At 40.0% G+C, this 21,664-nt stretch overlaps 1 protein-coding gene across 1 annotated transcript in view; it reads right to left on the minus strand.

Moving 5' to 3' along the window:
- Nucleotides 1–21,664, minus strand: part of LRP1B (LDL receptor related protein 1B) — a 756,289-nt gene that overhangs the window by 575,418 nt on the left and 159,207 nt on the right. Inside the window, exon 2 of the mRNA XM_087732714.1 lies at nt 9,090–9,215. Coding sequence (XP_087588840.1) covers nt 9,090–9,215 — 126 coding nt within the window. The remainder of the gene's footprint in view (nt 1–9,089; nt 9,216–21,664) is intronic.

The raw sequence follows: 21,664 nt of genomic DNA on the forward strand, positions 1-21,664 counted from the left end.
GTACACTTTTTTTTGGGTGTAATTTATAGCTTAGCTATGAAAATAAAATTGCTTTGGGTTAAAAACTTGAAAACAAAGTCTTGGTGAAAGTATGAATTACTTTCATAGGTTTTTCAAAAGATTGATCTTTTCATTTTCTTGTCTTATGAGTATATATCCCATTAGATCTGCTTCTGTGTAGGAAGTGCAATTTTAGCAAGCAATTAATCCATAAATGAGCTGTTTCAGAGTTTTAGGTATTGGGCATCATCCTTCAAAGGCTCTGTCCTGGCCTCGTATTATACCTACATGTTTCCATGGACCTTTAAAAGAGGCTCATTTTGTTGGCAATCATTTAATTGAATTCCCTGTGAGCCACTTTTGGAAAACCATGCACAAGATAATCAGCCGTAGACAAAAAAAAAGAAGAAAAAAAAAAAGGTAATATTTCTAATGACCATGTCATCGAGAGATACAATGACCTTTAAGTCCTTCAATCCTGAACTTCTTGTTGCATACTTTATTCCAAAGGAAAACATGCAGGCAGAGAGCTATAGAAATTATACCTATTTGAACCTGGACCTCTTGCCAGGGATGCTGAGTTTCTGCGCAATAACACCACCGTGATTCCCTGTGTAGTTCTCATCTTTCACACAGACTGGAGATTCTGTGATTTTGACACCATCGCCCCACCCCCCAAATTCAAAAATAAACATTTTGAAAAATGTGACCCATGTGAAAAGACAAAAAGAAACCTAATGCTGCATTTTATGCACTCAGATGGTCACAAACTCTAGCGCTTTCCCAAGTACAAGGGAAAATCTTGTCTAAAGATTATTTCACATTATGACCTCAAAGCATCTGAAAAACAAAGGAATTCTTTCTTAAACTCTTTGTTCACCACACAGATCTCCTGCTACACATTTGCAAGGCGTGAATCATTACTAGTAAACCAGAAACAAGCTAGCCTTAAAAAAAACTATTGGTCTTTAATAAAAGTTAATGTAACTATTCATATTGGTAAGCTGTAAATAATTGTTTAAGTATCTGCATATATAACACACTAACTTCAGAATGATAATCAAAATCTGTTGCAAAGTCTTCAGCTACCTTTTAGGGCAATTAGGTTTGGCTGAAACAGGGTTACCCATACCTGTATGGACTATGTAAAGGACAATGTTAAAGAACATTCAGACTGGAAACCAGAGTAGAATATAATAGAAAATAAACTATTAAAAAAAAGAGTTATTGAATGCTTCTAGTCTTTAAAATTATTTAAAAAAAAAAATTAGCAGAAGCAAGTAATTCTATTCCCTGCCAAATTCCAATGTTTACCTGACTGTAGCATACCACTTTCAAAACAATCATTTAAGGAAAAAAATATTTTTTATTCACAAAACTGAAATTGCAACCCCCTACAAAATGAACGCTGCTGGAAGCCAACCCCTGTTGCTAACCCTTTACAGATAAGGCAGCAGTGTCCAACAAGTCACCACGTACGAGACTTACTATACTTCTGATACCAGTTGGACAGACTTACACCTTGCTCTTGCAAGGTCCTTGTGTTCAGTATGGTGTAAGTTTTAGCCACCGCAGCATTACCCGGCTGACAGGGTATATGATGTATACAATACGTGTTCAGTGTTCCACGGCATTCCTCAAGCACTTGGTTATCTATCCTTTCAAACATTCCCTCTTGTGGATCTGATCTTCCTATCCTACTCCAGTTCCCATAGTTATCACGGGCATATAGAGCCACCCTTTATTATTAAAAAAAAAAAATTAAAAAAATTGAAAGCAGGCACAAGCTTAGTCATTCCATACTTCAGATGGCAGAATGCAGTGCAGCTCCAAGCAAAAGCCATATAACCTCCTTCTGGTGGGACCCATCAGCTTGCGTTCAGGGCTATACCAGCATTCAGTGTTACGCCAGCACATTTGCTCAGCTTTCATTCACTGCAAGTTTAGCTTTGCATATAGGCTGCATAGACACAGCCCACATAATGCTGGGATCAGATAGAGACAGTCCTGTGGTGGGCTGACTGTGGCCAGTTGCCTGACGCCCACCCAGCTGCTCACTCACTCCCCCTCCTCAACAGCATGTGGGAGCAAATAAGATGGCAAAACTCATCAGTCGAGATAAAGACAAGGAAGTCACTCACCAGTTACCATCACAGGCAAAACACATGCGAGTTTGGGAAGATTAATTTAATTCACAGCCAGACTGCAGTCCCTGTCAGGAGAACTTGCTCCAGCATGGGCTCTTCTCCACAGGCCACAGTTTCTTCAGAAAACATCCACTGGCTCCTCCACGGTCCCTCCACAGGCTGCAGAGGAATCCCCTCCTCCTCTGGCCTGGGTGTTCACAGGGCTGTTTCTTTCCTCACTCCTGACTGCCAGGCAGAGCCTTGCCCTTTCTTAAATACACGTTCCCAGAGGTGCCACCAGCACCGCCGACTTGCCCAGCTGTGCCCCAGGTGAAGCCATCTGTGTCTGGCACAGGGTAGCCCTGGCCGCTCCTCACAGAGGCCCCACAGCCCTGGCTGCCCACACCCAGACACGCACACCTGCTACAAGTCCAAACAATATTAGGAAGACACTTCCTATATAAGGGGCTACAGCCATACGTTTAACCACACCAAGTATTCAGAGTCGCTCCCATACAAAATGAACAAACTAGTTTTATTCAGAGAAGGATAATGCACGTATTCCAGTAATTTGACAATGTGCTTATGTCTCAGAAGTAATATTACTGTCCCTTGGGAAATTATTAAAAGGAATTGCCTCTAAATGTTCTCTAGGGCCTCAATACCATTGCTCATATGCTGGCTGTGACAGAAAGTAAGTGCAAAAACATGAAGGTTATTCCCTAGCCCAAGATGAGTGCTCCCCTGCACCCAAAGATGGGGCGGCCCAGAGGGAAAAGTAGCAGAGTCAGCGGTGAGAAATGTGGGAACATCCCCAAAGTACGAACTCCCTCATGGGCCTCATCAACACCGGTCCCAAACACCACAGTGCAACAACCTGAACACCTCCAGACTGACTGCAATGCAGGATTTGTCTCAACGGGGTACTTCTCTATAACCTTTCCAAAAGGCTTAGAGGGTATGAGCACCATCGACATTCATCCTTTCCAGACTATTTGCTCTAATATTCGGTTAACTACCAGAACATCAGCAATCCCATCACACCAGCAAAACGACCTTTCCTGGAGGGGCCGACCACGGTGGTTTTCCCAAACGACGGAGTAATGAGAAAGCAGAGGTCAAAAGCTGAAGCCCAGGTAGCAGTCAGGCAGATGTTCACCATGGGGTAAAGGGGGCAGAGAACAGCAAACTATCTAAACAGGATCAAGCACAGCAGACCTGAGAGGCTGTATGCCAGAAAATAGGATGGCAAAAACACCGGCCATAATAAATACATCTTTATACATCTTTTCTTTACCAGTGGTTACCAACCATGTAGCTTTGCCAGGGTAAATTGCAAGACGTCCCTCAGTGGGAAGTGTGTTTTCTTTCAGGTCTGTAAAAATGGTATTGGGAAAGTTAATCCTACTTCAAAACACTCATCTTGTTCTGTCAGAAGCACTTCTTTTCACCAGCTAACTTAAAGTCATGGCAATATTCTATTGTTGCATTAAGCATTTAACTTAATTTTATGTAAACTAGCAGCAGTTTCATAAAATTTGTTGACATTTGTCATTTTGTTTTGGTTCATTCCCTACAAGAGCTTTAGAAGTTAAGGTTTATGCTACTGATATGAGAGTTTCTGATTCAGAGAGAAAAAATGAGTATACATTCAACTCAAAGCAGTTTAAATTAGCATGACCAGTAACACGGTCCAGAATAGGTGTAAGCAGCTATTTTATGCAGCAGATTCCTTGTTCAATACTAACTACACATAGCAAAATTATAAAGAGCGAAAACGCGAGACCAGATATTTCCCTCATCTCCAGCATTTTCTTCATTTACCTTCAATAACCTCATGGCAGCTCATCTTCAATGTATGCAAGTTAGTTATTGATCTGGGATTTTCCAAAGCTACTTCTGAGTGGTTTGGGAAGCTGGCTTCTATTGAATTTCAATGGATCTACTTGTAAAAGAATTAGGAGCTTTAGGAAATTTTATCTTTATTGTTTCATATCATAGGAGCAACGTGGCATCCAATTATCTTATCCTTTGCTGGTAAAAGAACTGGAACTGAGGTACTCAATTAACAATTTTTAAGCTTGTGAAACTAGTCTCACATAATTAGCATCCAGAGAATGAAAGAGGCTATTTTAGCAAACAAAGTGAGACTCAAGCTTTCAAACAAGGTATTTCTGGTTGCTGCCTTTCTTTTGCTCCTCCAACTTCGGTTTAATCATGATTACAGAAGATGATATTCCCTCAAAATCCCAAAGAAAGATTATTATCAGAGATAATTTCAACATGTTATGATAAAGCTACATCTCCTCAAACTTCTAGAGACAGGGACCATTCAAATTTGATGATTTGTTAATGGAAACCAGGGTTGTTTCAATTCAGGACCAGTCAGCTACAAATAAATTGTGTGGGTAGCATGTATTCAAACAGTCATTCAGATACCATTTAAGAAAGCTCAAATACAAGAACAACAGTGCCAGGATAACAAAGAAAGTGCAGTTGCAGACAATACGAGAGACAAAGTTGCAGTCTGGTGGTGCAGAGTGAATTGCTTTCAGAATTTTGATGCTGCTAAAATAACTCTCTGTCAAGTACTTCCATGTCTTGGTAGCAGATCTCATATTGTACTGTGGTTTTTTTTTCCCCCCCTTTCATAAGGTATTCATGATATTCAAGCAATACTTCGGGTCATAGATGGTTCTAATGGGCAACTGTGCTGCAGCAAAGCGCTGTTGCCTGCAACACGCCACAAAGTGATATGAAAAGAGCTCAGGGTATACTTGTGCCAGACCTCAAGTCTCTCTCCATAGGGCAAGTATCAGGCAGTGTTATAGCACCTTCCTTTACTTCATGACTAAGAGACAATAAACCAGCCCTTGCTGGAACTGTTGCTGCACCAAGCATTACAAATCCCAAACACAATCAATGTGTACAGTTCCAGAAAGAAGCTAGAGAAAATAAGCAATTTCTTTTCCTGCTCCTTTGTTTCACCTTGTCTTACCATGATACATTCTGACAGAGAGGAGTTTGTGAACTGAGATTAGAAAACAACGTGCAAGCCAGACAAATCCTGAAGCTGCAAACAAACAAAAAGAAAGTCCTTAAGTACTAAATGGATGAAGTCATTTGCCAATATACCTTTTAGATCTCAACCCTGTTAGTAGGAGGTTGAGGAGGAAACCAAGTAGTAGTACATCTAATCAAATGTCTAGATTTCAGAAGCCATTGATACTCCTTGGGCAACCACATGGCTTATTTAGAGATGGGTATGTTATTCAGAGGTACAACTGTGGAACACAACACACACTGGTACCCTAAAAAGACAGTGTTTAAAATTGGATCTTTGAGATACAGTTAGTGACCTTCCCTACTTAAACCGCTATAAAAGTTGCTGAGGCAGGCAAATGCTTACAGCTTAAGACCAACACTAGTGGCAAGAATTGTAAAATTAGCAAAAAACCACCAAGAAAAACAGTATTAAACAGGTGTTTCCAACTACTGAGTGCCTATAGCAGGCAACAGTGAACAGACACTAGGTGATAAAAAAGGTTATCATTATTTTTCTTTTTTAAACTCTATGCTTTTCAGCAGTATATTTGTCTTTTGTAATTGTCCCACCACAATAGTTTGGCAGATGACTCTACAGACAACATTTTTTTTTTTCTTTTTACAGTAAGGAAGTCCTCTCAACATCTGCATCAACCTCCAGACCAACAGCTATCTGTAAAAGTCAAACATGTCTGGCCAGATTCTGGGGCGTCTGATAGAGTTCTATTGATTTCAAGTGAGCTTGCTGATTTAGCCTACTGAAGAAGCCAGCATTATCCGATTAGGTTAAGTAAATTGATTCTTGAATCCTTACTATTTGCAAAAACCTTATGAACCACCTAGAGACTTACCACCCAAGAAAGGGTAGACATTACATGGTCAAGAGTTTTATTAATACAATTTTTTTAAAATCAATTTTCTCACGAACAACTCACTAACAGAAAAGTAACAAAATTTGTTCACTAAATTATTCATTAGAAATTACTGAACCAGGTTCTTTAGCAGCATAAAAAGCAGCAGCTCCACTGAGAGCAGAAAGAATTACAGCTGCTAAGAAACAGAGGAGAACCCAAGTGCAGGTGCCGTAGGAATTCACTTCTGGTTTTGCAAAGCCACTTGTGAGACCATTTAGTGGAAGATGGGGAGTAGAAGGGGAACAGACTGGTGATGGAAGCTGTCTGTTGGCCCAGAAGAGCACAGGCAACGGTAGGACACCTCCATCACACTCATCGAAAGCCCACGGAAGCTGTGTCTGCCTAAAGCCCTGCCCCAATCTTTGCCCACACAGAGACTGAATTCAACAATAACCAAGAACACCACCTTTTTCTCCTTTCTGTCCAATCCTATATCTCTTTACTGATGCTAATAAAGGGACTAGATTGGATGATTTCAGGTGGATTCCTGAGGAAATTAGTTGATACAGTCATACCATATGTGTTTGTACAGCCTAATAACTTTCAGGTTCTATTGCAAAACCTGGTTAAAATGCCACCAGGAGAGAGGCCGCAAAGATATTTAATTCCTAGAAGTTTTCTGCAAATAGATGGTTGAGTGATGAGACTAATGAGACTTTTCATATTCTCACCATGGGAAAAACTGCAGCATGAGAATTTCTCTCCTTTTAGACACCTTGAAATCCTCATGGGAGAGAAGTTAAGAACTTCCACTTGCAGGAAAAGCTTTGATCAATGCTTGCACGTTATTAGAACCCAGAAAACCCTATTACTAGGCACAAATCCACAGAAAATCAATCAAACTCCATTTGTTTACGGCTATAGCAACAACTAGCAATATCTGTCAGGCTACACCAAATAATTCATCGTATGTAAGTCAGCAAAGAGCTGACAAATAGAGGCTGCATTCATCTATAAACAAACAGACACATGACTCAGTGCACCAAAACTGGAAGGTGCTGTGTCCCTGGCATTAACACCACAGAGTGCTCAAATATTTCATAAGAATATTTTTAAGGTAGTTTATAACTCCTTACAGATATGGCGATGTAAAGCATCGGCATAAAAATTCAGGAACACTGTATTCATCTCTAATGAGAAACAACTTACTTGATGAAGCTTGAGTACATACACATATTTCAAGAAATACTACGTTTGACACTCAATTAAGCTGACTAAACAGATACAGAACCATCAAGACCAAAACATAATTGTAAGCATATATGTAAGAAAGTTACACCCAGCATCCCAGCGCCGTCACTTGCTTTTCCTGCAGAGGCCTGGGAAGAGTTGAACTGAAAGAGTGAGACAGGCACCAGACCCGACACGACTACCACCTCAACCCGTACAGTCAAACGTTGCCCAGGCACCTCATTAGCCAGCAGCTCATCAGCAAAGGGCTACGTGAGCTATATTTGCATAAGGATTCAAACATCTTCCTGCTCGACAACTGGAAAAGCAATGATGCCAATTCCTACCTTTGACTTAGGAGAGCCAGAGTAATGCATCCTACAGAAACTGTTAGCATTTGCAAAGGGGAAGGTGTTTCCAAGAGGACCAGGCTGGCTGATGTCAGGAAGAGCGTAGGTTTGCTTCCCCACCCCATCCCCCTTTCTTCAAGCCATCAATAAACTTCAAAAGGTTATGTTTTTAACGTGCCATGACTTTGAATAGCATTACTGAGTACAGATCATATGGTCCAGCACAACAAACATGCAAAGTTTGTGAGAGGAACATCTAGGCATCCAGCAAGCCGCTGGATTTGGAATTACGTGCTAAGTATCAGGAGACAAATTAAATACTCTGTGCATGACTGTTTTTGTGCTCTTATCACAATATTCATTAGTTAGCAGAAAAACTTTTAACTGCAGATACTAACGCTATGCTTGAAAATATTATATTAGACAGTAATCAATCATCAGTGCAGTAATAAAATCTTAACTGTACCTGATGCTTCCAACTACAACATTATGTTTTTGAGAATCCCAAAGTGTTTCAAAGGCAATTAATCAGAGCACCCTCACTGGAGCCCCAGAGGCAATTTTCCTATCTGTTCCAGAGACCAAACGCTGGAGCAGGAAGGTTGCAATCATCGGCGCAATGTTTGCCCAGACAGAAATGGCTTCCAGACACCTTGAATTTCTGTCACTTGTTTTAAAGGTTAGACTCCTAGATACTGTCCGATATTTGATATTTTCTTTTCTTACAGCAGTAAACCACATTTCTAGCCTTCCTGATTGTCAGTATTGCTCTGATACAAAATACATGGTTCTTCTCTTACATTAAGTGATTATGCTGGGGATAAAACCAGGAAATTCCCTCATTTTCCTCAGAATGCAGGAAACAAGGGAACATTAAGGTTTAATATCACCTCATCAGTAGTCTACAAGGCTGATACGAAAAAAGGCTGTAAGGTTGCTACTCTGGTCTTCAGAAGCTCTTAGCCACATTAAATAAAAAACAAGGTCTTTTTATTATAATTAAACATGTTTTATTAAAGCTTTCCTCATTTTCCTTTCTTTGCTTCTTTCCCCCTCATAGTTTTTACATCTTCTTTCCTTCCTCCCTTTGATGTTTGCATGCTTTTCATACTTCTATTGAAAACATTTTGCACTATTCATTTCCAGCCCACCTCCCCCTGTTTTAGAGGAATACATTTTTCCTGTGTCTGACTTTGCCTCTGCCCTCTACAGCTCATCCACAGCTCAGCGAGAGCATAGGGAACATATGCTCTGGCGACAGCGCTCACTACAGAGTGGCACATGAACAAAACACCTTCCATCCCTTCCATTTCTTTTGTCTCTCACCTACACAGTGAATGTAACCTGTTCCCCTTGATATGAAGATTTATTCAGGAGTTACAAGAAAAAAAATTGAATCCAACCTTTCAATTGTATAGTTAGTGCAACTATAAACGTTACTGTTAAAAGGAAGATAAAATAAGATCGGGTCTGTCTTTACTTACATGTGTCTAAAGACTCATCTGAATCATCAGGACAATCAGGCTCGCCATCACACAGCCAGTGCTGGGAGACACAAGTCATGCGATCACGACACGGAAACTCTCCTACGTCACATAACTGACGTTCTTCTGAAAACGAGAATGTTTTAGAACGCAATGATTAAAAATGAAGGAAAAACAAAGTGGCAAAATGAAAAGCGAAAATAAAGTGATTGTGAAATCAGAAAGCAAAGCAAACAATAGAAACAATGTGAAGAACTAATTTAATGAGATATCTAATGCCCTTACTTAGGCTGCAGAGCCTAACATCCCGCTCCAGTGCTTCAGTGGGAGCATCCCATAACCGTTCCAACCAGACACGAGCAGCATTAGCATAAACTACCTCTACGAAACAGAATTTTAAGAATTTCTATTTCTCTCTATTTCACCATGAAGTAAATTTGTTACGATATTAATTTCTTAGTCTGATACGTCAACCGGCAATCAGTGTGACAACAAAAAACCACTGTTCCTCAGAACACCTCAACTGGTCTTCTGAACAAAATATCTGTTTTGCAGACAGTATATACACTAATCACTGTAAGATGTGTTTCTAAACATGCTTGTAAACCTGACTCTGAGCTTCAAAGGGAAACTCTTGTGGCACAGTTTTTGGGACATTTATGTATTATTACTCTAGAAAATAACAATGGGAACACCTTGTTAAAATTAACCTATCATTTCCTATGTGCACCCCTCATTTTCAAGGTCAGTTTCTAAAACTATCGATGGCTACAGTTTCAAACAAGTCAAAGTTGCAACTATTACGTAGATACGTTTCACATTGCTTAACCTAGCTACAACACCGCTCCTATAACTGTGTAGGAATCAAAGCGTTTTTGTTGTATTTTAATTCCTTGCATCTACTATAACAGCAAACAGTGCTCAGTTGTTTAAGTTGTTTACCTTTGTAAAAAATGAGCGACTGTATAATTAAAAGTGTAAGTTTACATGCACAGGTGTGGTGGGTTGACTCTGGCTGGACACCAGATGCCCACCAAAGCTGCTCTATTGCTCCCCTCCTCAGCTGGACAGGGGAGAGAAAATATAATGGAAGGCTCGTGGGTCGAGATAAGGGCAGGGAGAGATCATTCACCAGTTACTGTCACCAGCAAAACAGACTTGACTTGGGGAAAGTAGTTTAATTTATTGCCAATCAAATTGGAGTAAAGTAATGAGAAATAAAACCAAATCTTAAAACACCTTCCCCCCACCCCTCCCTTCTTCCTGGGTTTAACTTCATTCCCAATTTCTCCACCTCCTCTCCTCCAGTGGCACAGGGGGATGGGGAATGGGGGTTGGGGTCAGTTCATCACACGCTGTCTCTGCCGCTCCTTCCTCCCCAGGGGAGGACTCCTCACACTCTGCCCCTGCCCCAGCATTGGGTCCCTCCCACAGCAGACCGTCCTCCACGAACTGCTCCAGCGTGGGTCTTTCCCACGGGCTGCAGTCCTTCACGAACTGCTCCAGCGTGGGTCCCTCTCATGGGGTGCAGTCCTGCAGGAACAGACTGCTCCAGCGTGGGTCCCCCGTGGGGTCACCAGCCCTGCCAGCAAACCTGCTCCAGCCTGGGCTCCTCTCTCCACGGGGCCACAGGTCCTGCCAGGAGCCTGCTCCAGCGTGGGCTTCCCATGAGGTCACAGCCTCCTTCGGGCATCCCCCTGCTCCGGCGTGGGGTCCTCCAAGGGCTGCAGGTGGAGATCTGCTCCACCGTGGACCTCCATGGGCTGCAGGGGCACAGCCTGCCTCGCCATGGCCTTCTCCAGGGGCTGCAGGGGAATCTCTGCTCCAGTGCCTGGAGCACCTCCTGCCCCTCCTTCTTCCCTGACCTGGGTGTCTGCAGGGCTGTGCCTCTCACATATTCTCACTCCTCTCTCCCGCTGCAGGTGCGCAGGGGTTTTTTCCATTCTTAAATACACTATCCCAGAGGCGCTACCACCATTACTGATGGGCTCGGCCTTGGCCAGCGGCGGGTCCATCTTGGAGCCGGCTGGCGTTGGCTCTGTCAGACACAGGGGAAGCTTCTGGCAGCTTCTCCCAGAAGCCACCTCTGTAGCCCCCCGCTACCAAAACCCTGCCTCACAAATCCAATACAACATGGATGTGGTTTTCTTAAATCTTTCAAGGAGATGATTAAAGTTCCAGCTTTAATAGCGCCTCTTGAAAAAACATCTTGGAAGTCAAAGAGGGAAGGAGTTTGGCAAGTTCCACATGTCAAAGATATACAGCAGTATGAGCAAGACCTGTATGAAGAACTGTTTAATATTTGGTTTTATAATACTCTTGAAATCCACAGTAAATTTCTATTTCTTTATGGAAACCTTGTACTACAGTGTGAACTATTATTTTCTGTGTATAACATGTCTGTTTGTAACAGACCTGGGAATATTAAAACTAGCAAAAAACCAGTTATCTACCATGTCCACTTATTTATGCCATTCAAGAGCAATCAGAGCAAAAGATAGTTGAAATGGTTAACTTCATGAGTTAAGATTCATAAGATCAAAGTATTTCAAATTAGACTTTTCCAAATGTTATTTTTTATAGATTTCTGAACTGATGGCTAAGTGAAAAAAAAAAGTTAATTAACAAATATAAAAATGTAAAGTTGTAAAAACACTTACACAGTCAAATTTACACAAGTGACTGGTTCTACATGAACCTACTCAATTACCTACATGCAAAATACCTATAGAAAAAGAAATCGTGTTTCTTTCCTAAGTCCCATCAATAACTGGGTAAAAGGAGAAATCAATGCTGCCATTTATGCCAAAACATAATACTCCCAAGTCTAATTACACACGGCAGCAAGCAGTGCCCAGTGTTAAGAAAACCACATTTGAAGCCGATGAAGAATTTCAGTCTAGTTTGTAACCAAACCTTACAGTGATGCCAATAAAGTCACGGTGAAACGTGCAGAACTGCTCTTTCGTAGCTTTTCGGTGCAATGTCTGTATTAAACCCTGTCCCCAAGTCCTGGGGCTGTCACCGACGAAACCCCAGCAGTAAGGGAGGAAGCCGGTACGAGAGGAACCGATCCCCGTTCTACCTAGCCCATAACATCGCTCCCTCGGAAATGTAAAATTTAAGGCAGAGAGAAAGACAACCAGTAAAGCCACGCTACCATTAAGTTAAAGACCTTTCTCCTCTGCAACATTCCCTTATGTTTTATAATTTTATCTGTAATAAAATCCCTTCTCACTACTCAATGTCAACTGCCAGTCAAAACGCATCCGAATAGTGCTACTGCCAGCCGTAATGAACAGGAATCTGACAGAGACCTCTGAAAAACACCATAAATGCCTGGTAAATAGCATTCAAACAAGGAGCTATATGGAACAGGGAGGTATCCTTTCACCATGCTCAAGGGTAATGAGAGTCTGACACAAAACACTGGTATCTTGCTGATGGGAAATAAGATATCAAGCTTTTTTTTTTTTTTTTTTTGGAGGAGGAACATTGACACAGCAGTCAGCAAGCACTGGTGTAGGTGATTATCCCTTGCCTCTGACTGCACCAGGTTTTTTTAAAGCTGCAGCTGGTCACATATCTCTACACAACTAAATCTGAATTTTTTTTCTTATTTTGGGCAAAGAATACCAAAAAAGCCTAACTGGACACAAACAACTTTTAAAAAGCTACTTCATACATAGCTCAGTTTTGAGCACATGTGATTGGAAAAAGGGTTTGTTTTTCACATTTTTTTTTTTAAATTGAAATAATTTCACTATTCCCATACAATTAAACTCTTGCTTGTATTTTATTCAACAGTACAGAAATTATGGAGATCTAAGCTTTTTATATTCTGTCTTGAGAAATAAACAGCAGAGTGAAAAAAGCACTAACTGAAAAACAGATCTTGTTTTGAATAAAGCAGCTTAATATTAGCTCAGCGTTTTATTGGCTCTGAAACTGCTTTTTCAAATTGTTTTCTTTTGTGTATCTATAGAACTATCTTTATTTTCACCTGTTATCTTTACAAAAATGAATTGGACCAGTTAATCATAAACACACTGATTAGTGGGCGCTTTTTTTTTTTGTTTGTTTTAAAAACACTTCCTAAAAAAGGGTCATCTAAGACGGCCTTCTAAGTGAAGAAAACAGTTCTTTTCAGTGACACCTCTCTGCACACCGCTTCCCTCTGTGTTGTGTGCTGCTGCACAGGCAGGCTCCCAGCGGATGAGAAAATTCACATTTTTAACATACCGCTTCTTTGAGATACAGAGCAGATGGTTAGAAATCATCTCTCTATGGGTAAATGAAAGCTTTGCCTCCCTAAGGATAGTACTCCTATCCTGTGTTGCAAACACCTGGCAATGCCTCTTAGAAGGAAAGTTTTGTTTTGTTTTAAAAAAAAAGCCAGTGCCTTAGTTTTAAAGTCAATGCTTCTAGAGCCAAAAGTGTCTTGTTGGTGGTTTTGGTTTGTTTTTTCATTGTTGGTTTGTTTGGTTGGTTGGTTTTTTTGAAGATAGGCACATTTTTAAGAGGACAATGCTCAAAATCTCCATTAGAAGAGTAATTACAATTATAATTTCTGCAATTACACTAAACTTGGAAAACCAAAAACCCATTATGCTGTTAATAGACAAGGGGGGAAAAAAAAGGCAAGCAAACCAACCAACCAACCAGCCCACAAGACAGCAGCCAATGCATGCCTACCACAGGAATGCTCCTAGTTTAATAAGGCAGCTGCCTCTGTAAACATGCATTCAGCACCTAAATGATGAGGGATAAAGATCACTCTCCGTGATCACATTGACTGGTAGAGGTGAAAGGTATCTGGATCCTTCTTATTTGAGGGAATGCAATTATGAAAAGCAGGTCAACAGGGTTCGTGAAAGGAACTATACAGGAGATAACATTTATACAATTGAGTGCTTCTTCAGTGCTATCTTGAGAATGTCAGTGATTCGCTGTGAATCTAATTAATATCTGCCTTCATCAAGGAACCAGACGTGCAGAGAAGCTGATGATTTCTAGAACTGTTTTTCTCTGCAGGCGTCAGCACTGTCCCCTCTTTCAGAAGTCCATTGCTTAGGCGCTCTACAGATCTGCCAGGCCTCTGCTATGGTCTACGTGACCCCACCACCCCGCTTAGATGGCAGCTGCTTGGTGGGCTGTCTTCAGAGCACTTCAGTCTCCATCTGCTAAGAGCACCCAAGAGCCCGAAGAAACATATCTCCCATATGGCAACACTTTTCAAAGTGAACAAAACACAGCCTAATAAAGTCTTGATCCATTCTAGCAGGGAGTCTGTTCATTAGGCTTTCACTGAAGATCCATAAAAATCACATGTGCAAACTAATCCAAAACCCACAGTGAAACAGAAGCTTTTGAATGATATGATACAGCTTTATATGAATAGATGTTTAGGGATAAAAGATCATCATAACATAATTTTTAGAAGTTTTTATAAAAATAGCTTAAGATTAACTTCAAGTAAGAATGTTTCATGAATTCAATTTCATCACATTTTGCATTCATTAAAAAAATAAAAGATATTTTTACCATGGTTCAAGTGAAACAAAAAACTTTGGAATTTTCCATTTCCTCTCCTTTTTCAAGGAGTGAAAAGGGCAAGAAAAGGCGCACATAGAATAGGGGGATGTGTGTGTAAACATGTTTTCCTTTTCAACTTGGGAATGGCAAGATCAAGGAAAGAACCATGAAAACCACGAATAAAAAAGATAAACACATACAAGTGCTCCAGTGGTTTCTCGCCAACTGCGTACCCAGACAAAACTCCCAGGAAAGAAGGGGAATTGCCTGCCAAAATAGCAAACTTTTCAGAAGCAAGAGAGCAGGAAGACTAAGAAAGAGTGTAAAGTGGTCAAAAAACTGTAATCCAGCTGCACATTTTCATTTGGATCCACTGGTGACTGCATCACCTGCCCGCATGACCAGGAGCTTCTACTGATGATAATAAACCCATTCTGCCATGTTTCAGGGATATTATGCAACCAAAACCTTGCACTTTTATGTTCTTAATTAGTTTTGCTTTGATTTTAATTAAGTTATCTTCAATACAAGAGCTTAAGAACTCAGAACTTCCCCCCCCCCCCCCCCCCCCAAGCATGTTTTCCATTTGGGATTTTCTTTGATCTCTCACTGAAACATGGAAGGGTTTGCAGATTAATTTCTGCAAAATTTACTCAAAAGTTGAAAAGTATATTCCAATAGTAATTTATGAGAGAATTCATCATATGCTAAAACCTAAATTACTGTAACTGAAAGGGAGATGGGAAGAAAGAGCATGCACAGCACTTCCTACTTACACCTTTTCAGACTTTTATATAATACTTTTCCTACCTTTTATACCTTTTGAGTTAAATCTACATTTTTAGAGCCCAGCATACAGTAAAACATTTATGTTTTGGCCGCACTGAACTACAGACAAAATCCCTGGAGTAAGTCTTGCAAAACAGTAAACAGAGTTTTACATTCAGAGCATAAAAAAAAAAAAAAAATGTTATCATTTAGTTCTGTCCTACCCAGCTCAGTACAAAGCTGTTTTCAAAGTCAGAGAGTAAAGTTTTATTCACAGGATCCAAAAATCTCTCTCAAGATCTACCAGACCCTGATTCGTGCTTCTGTGGCGCAAAGGGGCTTAGCCAGCTGTGGGTACGTTCATACGTATACAGCATTCCTAAACAGGAATATATATGTTTTATGCGTATTTATTCAGTTCCTGGCATATTAGTTATCACTTACTCAGCACTTATTAATCAAGTAATTGTTTTATCCATAGGCAAAGCACATGCACAGGTACCAGTCACTAGAAGCACTGTATGTTCAGTTTATGCTATATATCCTTAAATGCCACACGCAAGCTTTTCTCAGTCTGCACATCTTTCCCCCAGCAAGGTCACAGACATCTTGTTTAGAGTCTGGTCAGTCTTTTGATTGACATCAGACATCCTACTTCTCAGCCCATAACCTAGTCCATAAATATTCACGCTCAAATTCCTTATTTACACCACACAGCTACAATAATTCTTCATATTTTTCAGACTTGCTCAGCGCTACTGTAACTTATGGATCAGGCTGAGCAAATATTGTTAGAGATCAGTATTAACAAGAAGCCTAGAAACATGCACTGCTTTGTACAAATCCTGAAGTATTTCTGGAGGTGGGCAGGCGGTAAGTCCAGGGGCAGCCTTGTTCCTCTCATTCTTTGTTCTTCCTTTGACAAAAAAGTATTTGCATTAAGAGCACTAACCCTGCGCCCCCTCTTGTGGATTTGAACCAGAGAAGGCTGTTATTCAGCCTTAATTTGGCACACTTTATGGACAGAGAAATCTAAGACATATTCAGATAATGAGAAAGACCCAAATATTCCCGAGACAATTTTTACCTAATCAGCAAAGGGTCACACAATAACACGTGTCTCAGCAAACTACAAAATGACATGATAGTGATGGTCTCTAATGACATAAAAATACTACAGAATAGCCAGATGCCTTCTTTAATACAATAGAGAGATACTAATAGAAAAACATCACCTATAATCTTGCCATTTACCAATCCCTACTCCAAGTAGCCCTATACAGAAGGGAAGTTGAAGTCCCAACAAGCTCACTACGAACCAGGTCTTCACAATTATCTCTCACCTCCCTGAAAACTGGAGAAAACATGCAAACACGCTCCCCAGGGTGAAGTTGTCCTTCTTTCCAAACAGCCAGACTTAGACTGAATGTTAATGTCAGGATGGAGGGTCAAAGTAGCCATCACTTATCCCTCTACGTATGAAGAACGACAAGCCCCACAACAGAGTCAACAACGTGCCCTTTCAGCTGCTGACAGCTAGACAGTGCCAGGGTGAACATGAGCAAGAGTGTTCTCATTTGTGGAAAGCCCTCAAAAGATTTCCACCAAAACAAGTCTTCTCTCTTTCCCATGTCACAGAACAAAATGTCTTTGAAGAAACCATTTACACGGAATGTGAAAACCTCTGAGCCTCTCCACCTTGGTCTGTATTATCATCATGTGTTCATAGTATTATCATTTCATTTGCTCTGGTATAAGCCTCCTCACCAGGAGGAAATGGCTGTACCAGACAACTTAAAAAAAAAAAAAAAAAAGCAACCAAAAAAAACCAAACCACAAACATAAATAAAAAAATTAGTCTTTGTGAGGAATTGTGAGGATCTTGGCAGGACCCTTCACAGGGCACCCAAGAGCTCACATACGAGGACAACATGTGCTTCCCAGTCCGAGTATATACCTTGATAAGCAACACAAACTTTCACATGCAAAAGAAATTCTAGGAGAGGTGACTTGCATAATACATTTTTTTGTACACATACACGCTTGCTGCTTCTTCAGGAAGCTCAATGGAGAAAAGACGAAGGCTTTCAGCTACTCCCAGGATCAAATCTCAAAAAGGGCTGACAGACAAACTCCTGAAAAGCAGAAGAAATGAGCAGAAGGATTGGGACTAAGAACAAGTCACCCTGAGCCGATTTCAAACCCAATTCGACGCACTGCGCCACTTACTGTGCCTCTAAGCAGGACTTCAAATGAATCTTTTTCATCTACTATCTGTGCTAGCTGTTTTCACTTAGATATTTCCAAGTTACACTTTTAACTTTGCTAATTGTAAAGCTTCCAAATTTAATTGTAATGTTTTCACAGCAAAATTGCTTTTTTTTCTTAAGATGGACAAATTACTTAAGTAAATGCCATACACAGTATTTTCTCTTTTGAAAGCTGAACACATTCATTACGGAGCTTATTACAATACCTTTGATAAGTCTTCGGTTGAGCAGATGTTCTATAATTGTGAATTTTCACACACTAACATTTTTAGCAAATAGTGGAAGAGAATTAATTTAGATACATTTCATATATCAAAGGGTAATCAATGACGTCGTGGTTTTAATTCAGTAGTTTTATTACCATGGAAAACATAACAAAATTATTTCCTTTGCATCTTTGCAACTCTAATAGAATGACATCTGCCCAAGCAAGGAAGGAAAAGCACATAAACTGTTGCAATATTTGCAGGTACTAAGAACATTGTGAGAATTAAAAAAATTCTGCTCTGCTCATCGACACTGTGATTAAGAGTAAAGTTTTAAGTCTTCTTTTAAAGTGTAGGTACCTTCATGAAGGAGAGCTACAGCTAGATAAGATGTAAGTAATTCAGATGACTGTATAATGGGAAAACGAAGTTATACTTAAAAAACAGAAAAAAAGAACTATAACCAGCAAGTTATCTTAAATGCTTAAAAAAAACTAAAGCAGTGTGAAAGGAACTGTATAGTATCTGGACTGAACTGAGCCGTCTTTTTTGCTTTCCCTTTTATTTCCCTGGAGAAGGATGTTGAGGCTTTGTTATCATTGGTGGTTGACTTGGTTTTTTGCTTTGCTTTAGGACTCAAGGACTAATTTTGTTCCTTTTGCCAAAAATTATGTTTTCAATATTGTACCAGATAGTTTAATCCTGAAATTTACAGTCTTCCAGCAACTAAATGGTTTGTTCAAGAAAAACCACAAGAGCTCATATACTCTATTACTTCTTTTGGATTCAGTGAGCGTTTCTCCCTGCCCTCCCACCCGTGTGCTTCAGGAACAACTGGGAGTCATCAGCGACTTCAGAGAACCTCAAAACACAGAGGACTAGCAGCGACCTCATGACGTTACCCAGCCCAGCTCCTCGGATGTAAAGCACAGCCTTGTTTCCCGAGGCCTATCTAGCACACAGTTATCAATGCAGTTCTTAAATCCTGCAGTGAAATTTCTGTCCTCCTTAGCTCATCTGTTCCAGTACTCGGCTACTCTTACAGAGAGAACATTTGCCATAACGGGCAGCCTAGCTGTCATTACAGCAATCAGATAATATTTACCCAGCTCTGAACTGCCGCTTACAGCTCACACTTAAGCGCACTAACACGGGGCTATCCATCTTCTCTACCCACTCTTTTGTCGTTCCATTGCCAATCATTTAATACTAACTGCTCTGCTAACCATGATCAGTGTCACGGAGATAGTGGCCGAGTTTGATGGATAGCAAAGCTGGTTTTTATCCCACAGCGATTAATGTAACGGGCTGGGGGAGATGTATGGAAGAACTTGCGACTTGCACACAATTTAAGTAGGCGAACATAGTACATAATGACACGGAGAACGGCAAGGCAGGAAAAGCGAGATCCAAACTCTTGGAGAAAACCTTATCAGAAGACAATAAACATTAAGATATTTTTGCAGCTAGGAAGGGAGCCCTGTCCTACCATGCTCTCATAGTCAGGAGCGGCAAGCCTGCTGTCACTAACCGTATCTCAGAATGATCCCACTTAAAATGACATGAAATAATGATGAACAGGTTTCGATAGCAGATGGAAGCCTATTACATAATTCCATTTTAATGACCAGAGAAGTCTTAAATACAAAGGTTTTGTTTTGTGCAACAAGAGATTTATATGAAATGAAACAGCTGAATCTGCCACCGTAAGCAACTACATATGTTTAATACATGTTCATTTTATATTGGAATAATTAATCTACAGGGAAATGGGGTTAAAGACTATAAGATATCCTTATACTAAACTCAATGATTAAAAGGATGAAAGCACTATCAGAAAGCTAAGCTAAAATTCCTTTCTAAATACAGTCTACATAAACAGCTAAAAGGAGAGTTATTACCAGGGTTAAGTATTCCATTCGAACTGGATGCTGCATAACTTTAATACCGAAAAAGCTCAGAACAAATATTAAAAATGTGGTAGTAACATTAGAAACTTGCAACAACAACAACCACACCTATTTTTCATATAAATCATTTTAAAATTGACTCCAGTCCTACAAATAGCTCCATATTTATGCTGGGCTCGACTGAAGTCATATCCATTATTTTAAATAACTCCAATCAACAGTTCTAAGTTGAATTGTAAGAATTAAGTCAATGGCACACCAAAGGGTCACCTAATATAGGCTTAATTGCAATTTAACCATCGGGAAAGTAGTTAAAATTATGATCTTCTGCAGTTCAGGTCTGACTTTTTTGATAGCATGATCCAAGACTGATAATTTAAGGTGTAATTTAGAAAAGTATTCACTGAATAATAATTTTCACACCACTAGAGAACAATGTATTGTGATTTTAGCTGCTGCTGTCAGTATGCCTTGAATGTGAATATCTGAGCAGGCAAACATATTATTTTGAGGTAGGAAGATGTAATATTTAGTAAAAAGTTATTACTGGAAAATTTCAAGTGGCATTTACAAGAGCAGCTTGTATTCTGTCTAAAACGACAATGTTACAAAGGATCACATCAAAATAATGGATGGACTTCATATCTGAAGCTCCTTTCTGCTTTGTAAAATTATAGCCAATATATATACATATTGCATCACCTAGAACAGCACAGTGTCACCCAGCTACCTACAAACCAGTTTTGAAACTACCCCTGCTTGGATTTATTACCTCACACAGGACAGCGGGAATAGCACGGGGCGAGTTATGTGAGCCTCGAGTAACGACACAGAGGATTAATGAGCACATATGCCCATTTGCTCCTCGGAAACAAGAAGGAAACAGTCAAAGCTTTGACACTAGGGAGAAGAGTTGAGTTGATAAAAGGATGAGAAGACCATCACAGGCCTCAAGCACAGACCGATAACAAAACCTTTTATTTTTAATGCAAGCTAGGCATCGCCCATCTCTGATGCGAGCTTTCTTGCAGAAAGGAGCTCTTGCCTTAGGTTGCATTCTAGGATCATCGTCAGTTCATTATGCAAGGAAAACCAAGTGCTATTGCTCTGAATTATCTAATGTTATACAAAAAATTATCATACAAATGTATTTATTGAATGCTTTGAAACATTAATACCTTTTTAAAAATCTATCATATATATATATAAATTAAGTATTGAATTATCCAAAGGCAAACCAAAACCAAAGAACTATCATTTTAGATAATTATTTCTTTGGCTTATTAAGGTGAAATTCTATTATCCTTCATAAATGTTAACTTGTATTTTTAAAAAATACTGCACACATATCAAAACAGATATAAGGGAAAATAAAGACAATTTTTGATACAGTATTATCAAGCAACTTTGTAGAAATAATAAAAAAAAGTTTATTGCCAACACACATGGACACTTGATAAACAAAAGGAAACTCACATCTTATGTAGGATTTTTCAGATCCGTGCCATCCCTAGAGCTATTTGTGTCACACAGGATGGTCAAGAGGATGGAAACAGTCCGTCAGAAAACTAAAGACACCCTCAGGAACAGAATCGATACGATGGTATGCATTATTCCACACACGTGCTAAAGGTTATAGTTGTACGGAAACCAAGGATGAAATAATTTCATTTTTAATGTAACTGCTTTCTTAACGCTGTCGTGGTATCCAAGGATTGAAGGGCGGCCAAGGCAATCCTAACTTTTAAAAACTTCCACCACGGTCATGGAAATCAGGCTCATAAGCCTGATGTGCTGAGTAAGGAGTTAGTGGGCACCTGAATAAATACGACATACAATGGTTTTCACAGAGGATGGTCCCACCTTACAACAAAACCGGCTAGAGG

Source organism: Nipponia nippon, unplaced genomic scaffold (assembly GCF_047370975.1).
Source record: "Nipponia nippon isolate SJK-2023a ecotype South Korea unplaced genomic scaffold, ASM4737097v1 scaffold_5, whole genome shotgun sequence".
Lineage (NCBI taxonomy): Eukaryota > Metazoa > Chordata > Aves > Pelecaniformes > Threskiornithidae > Nipponia > Nipponia nippon.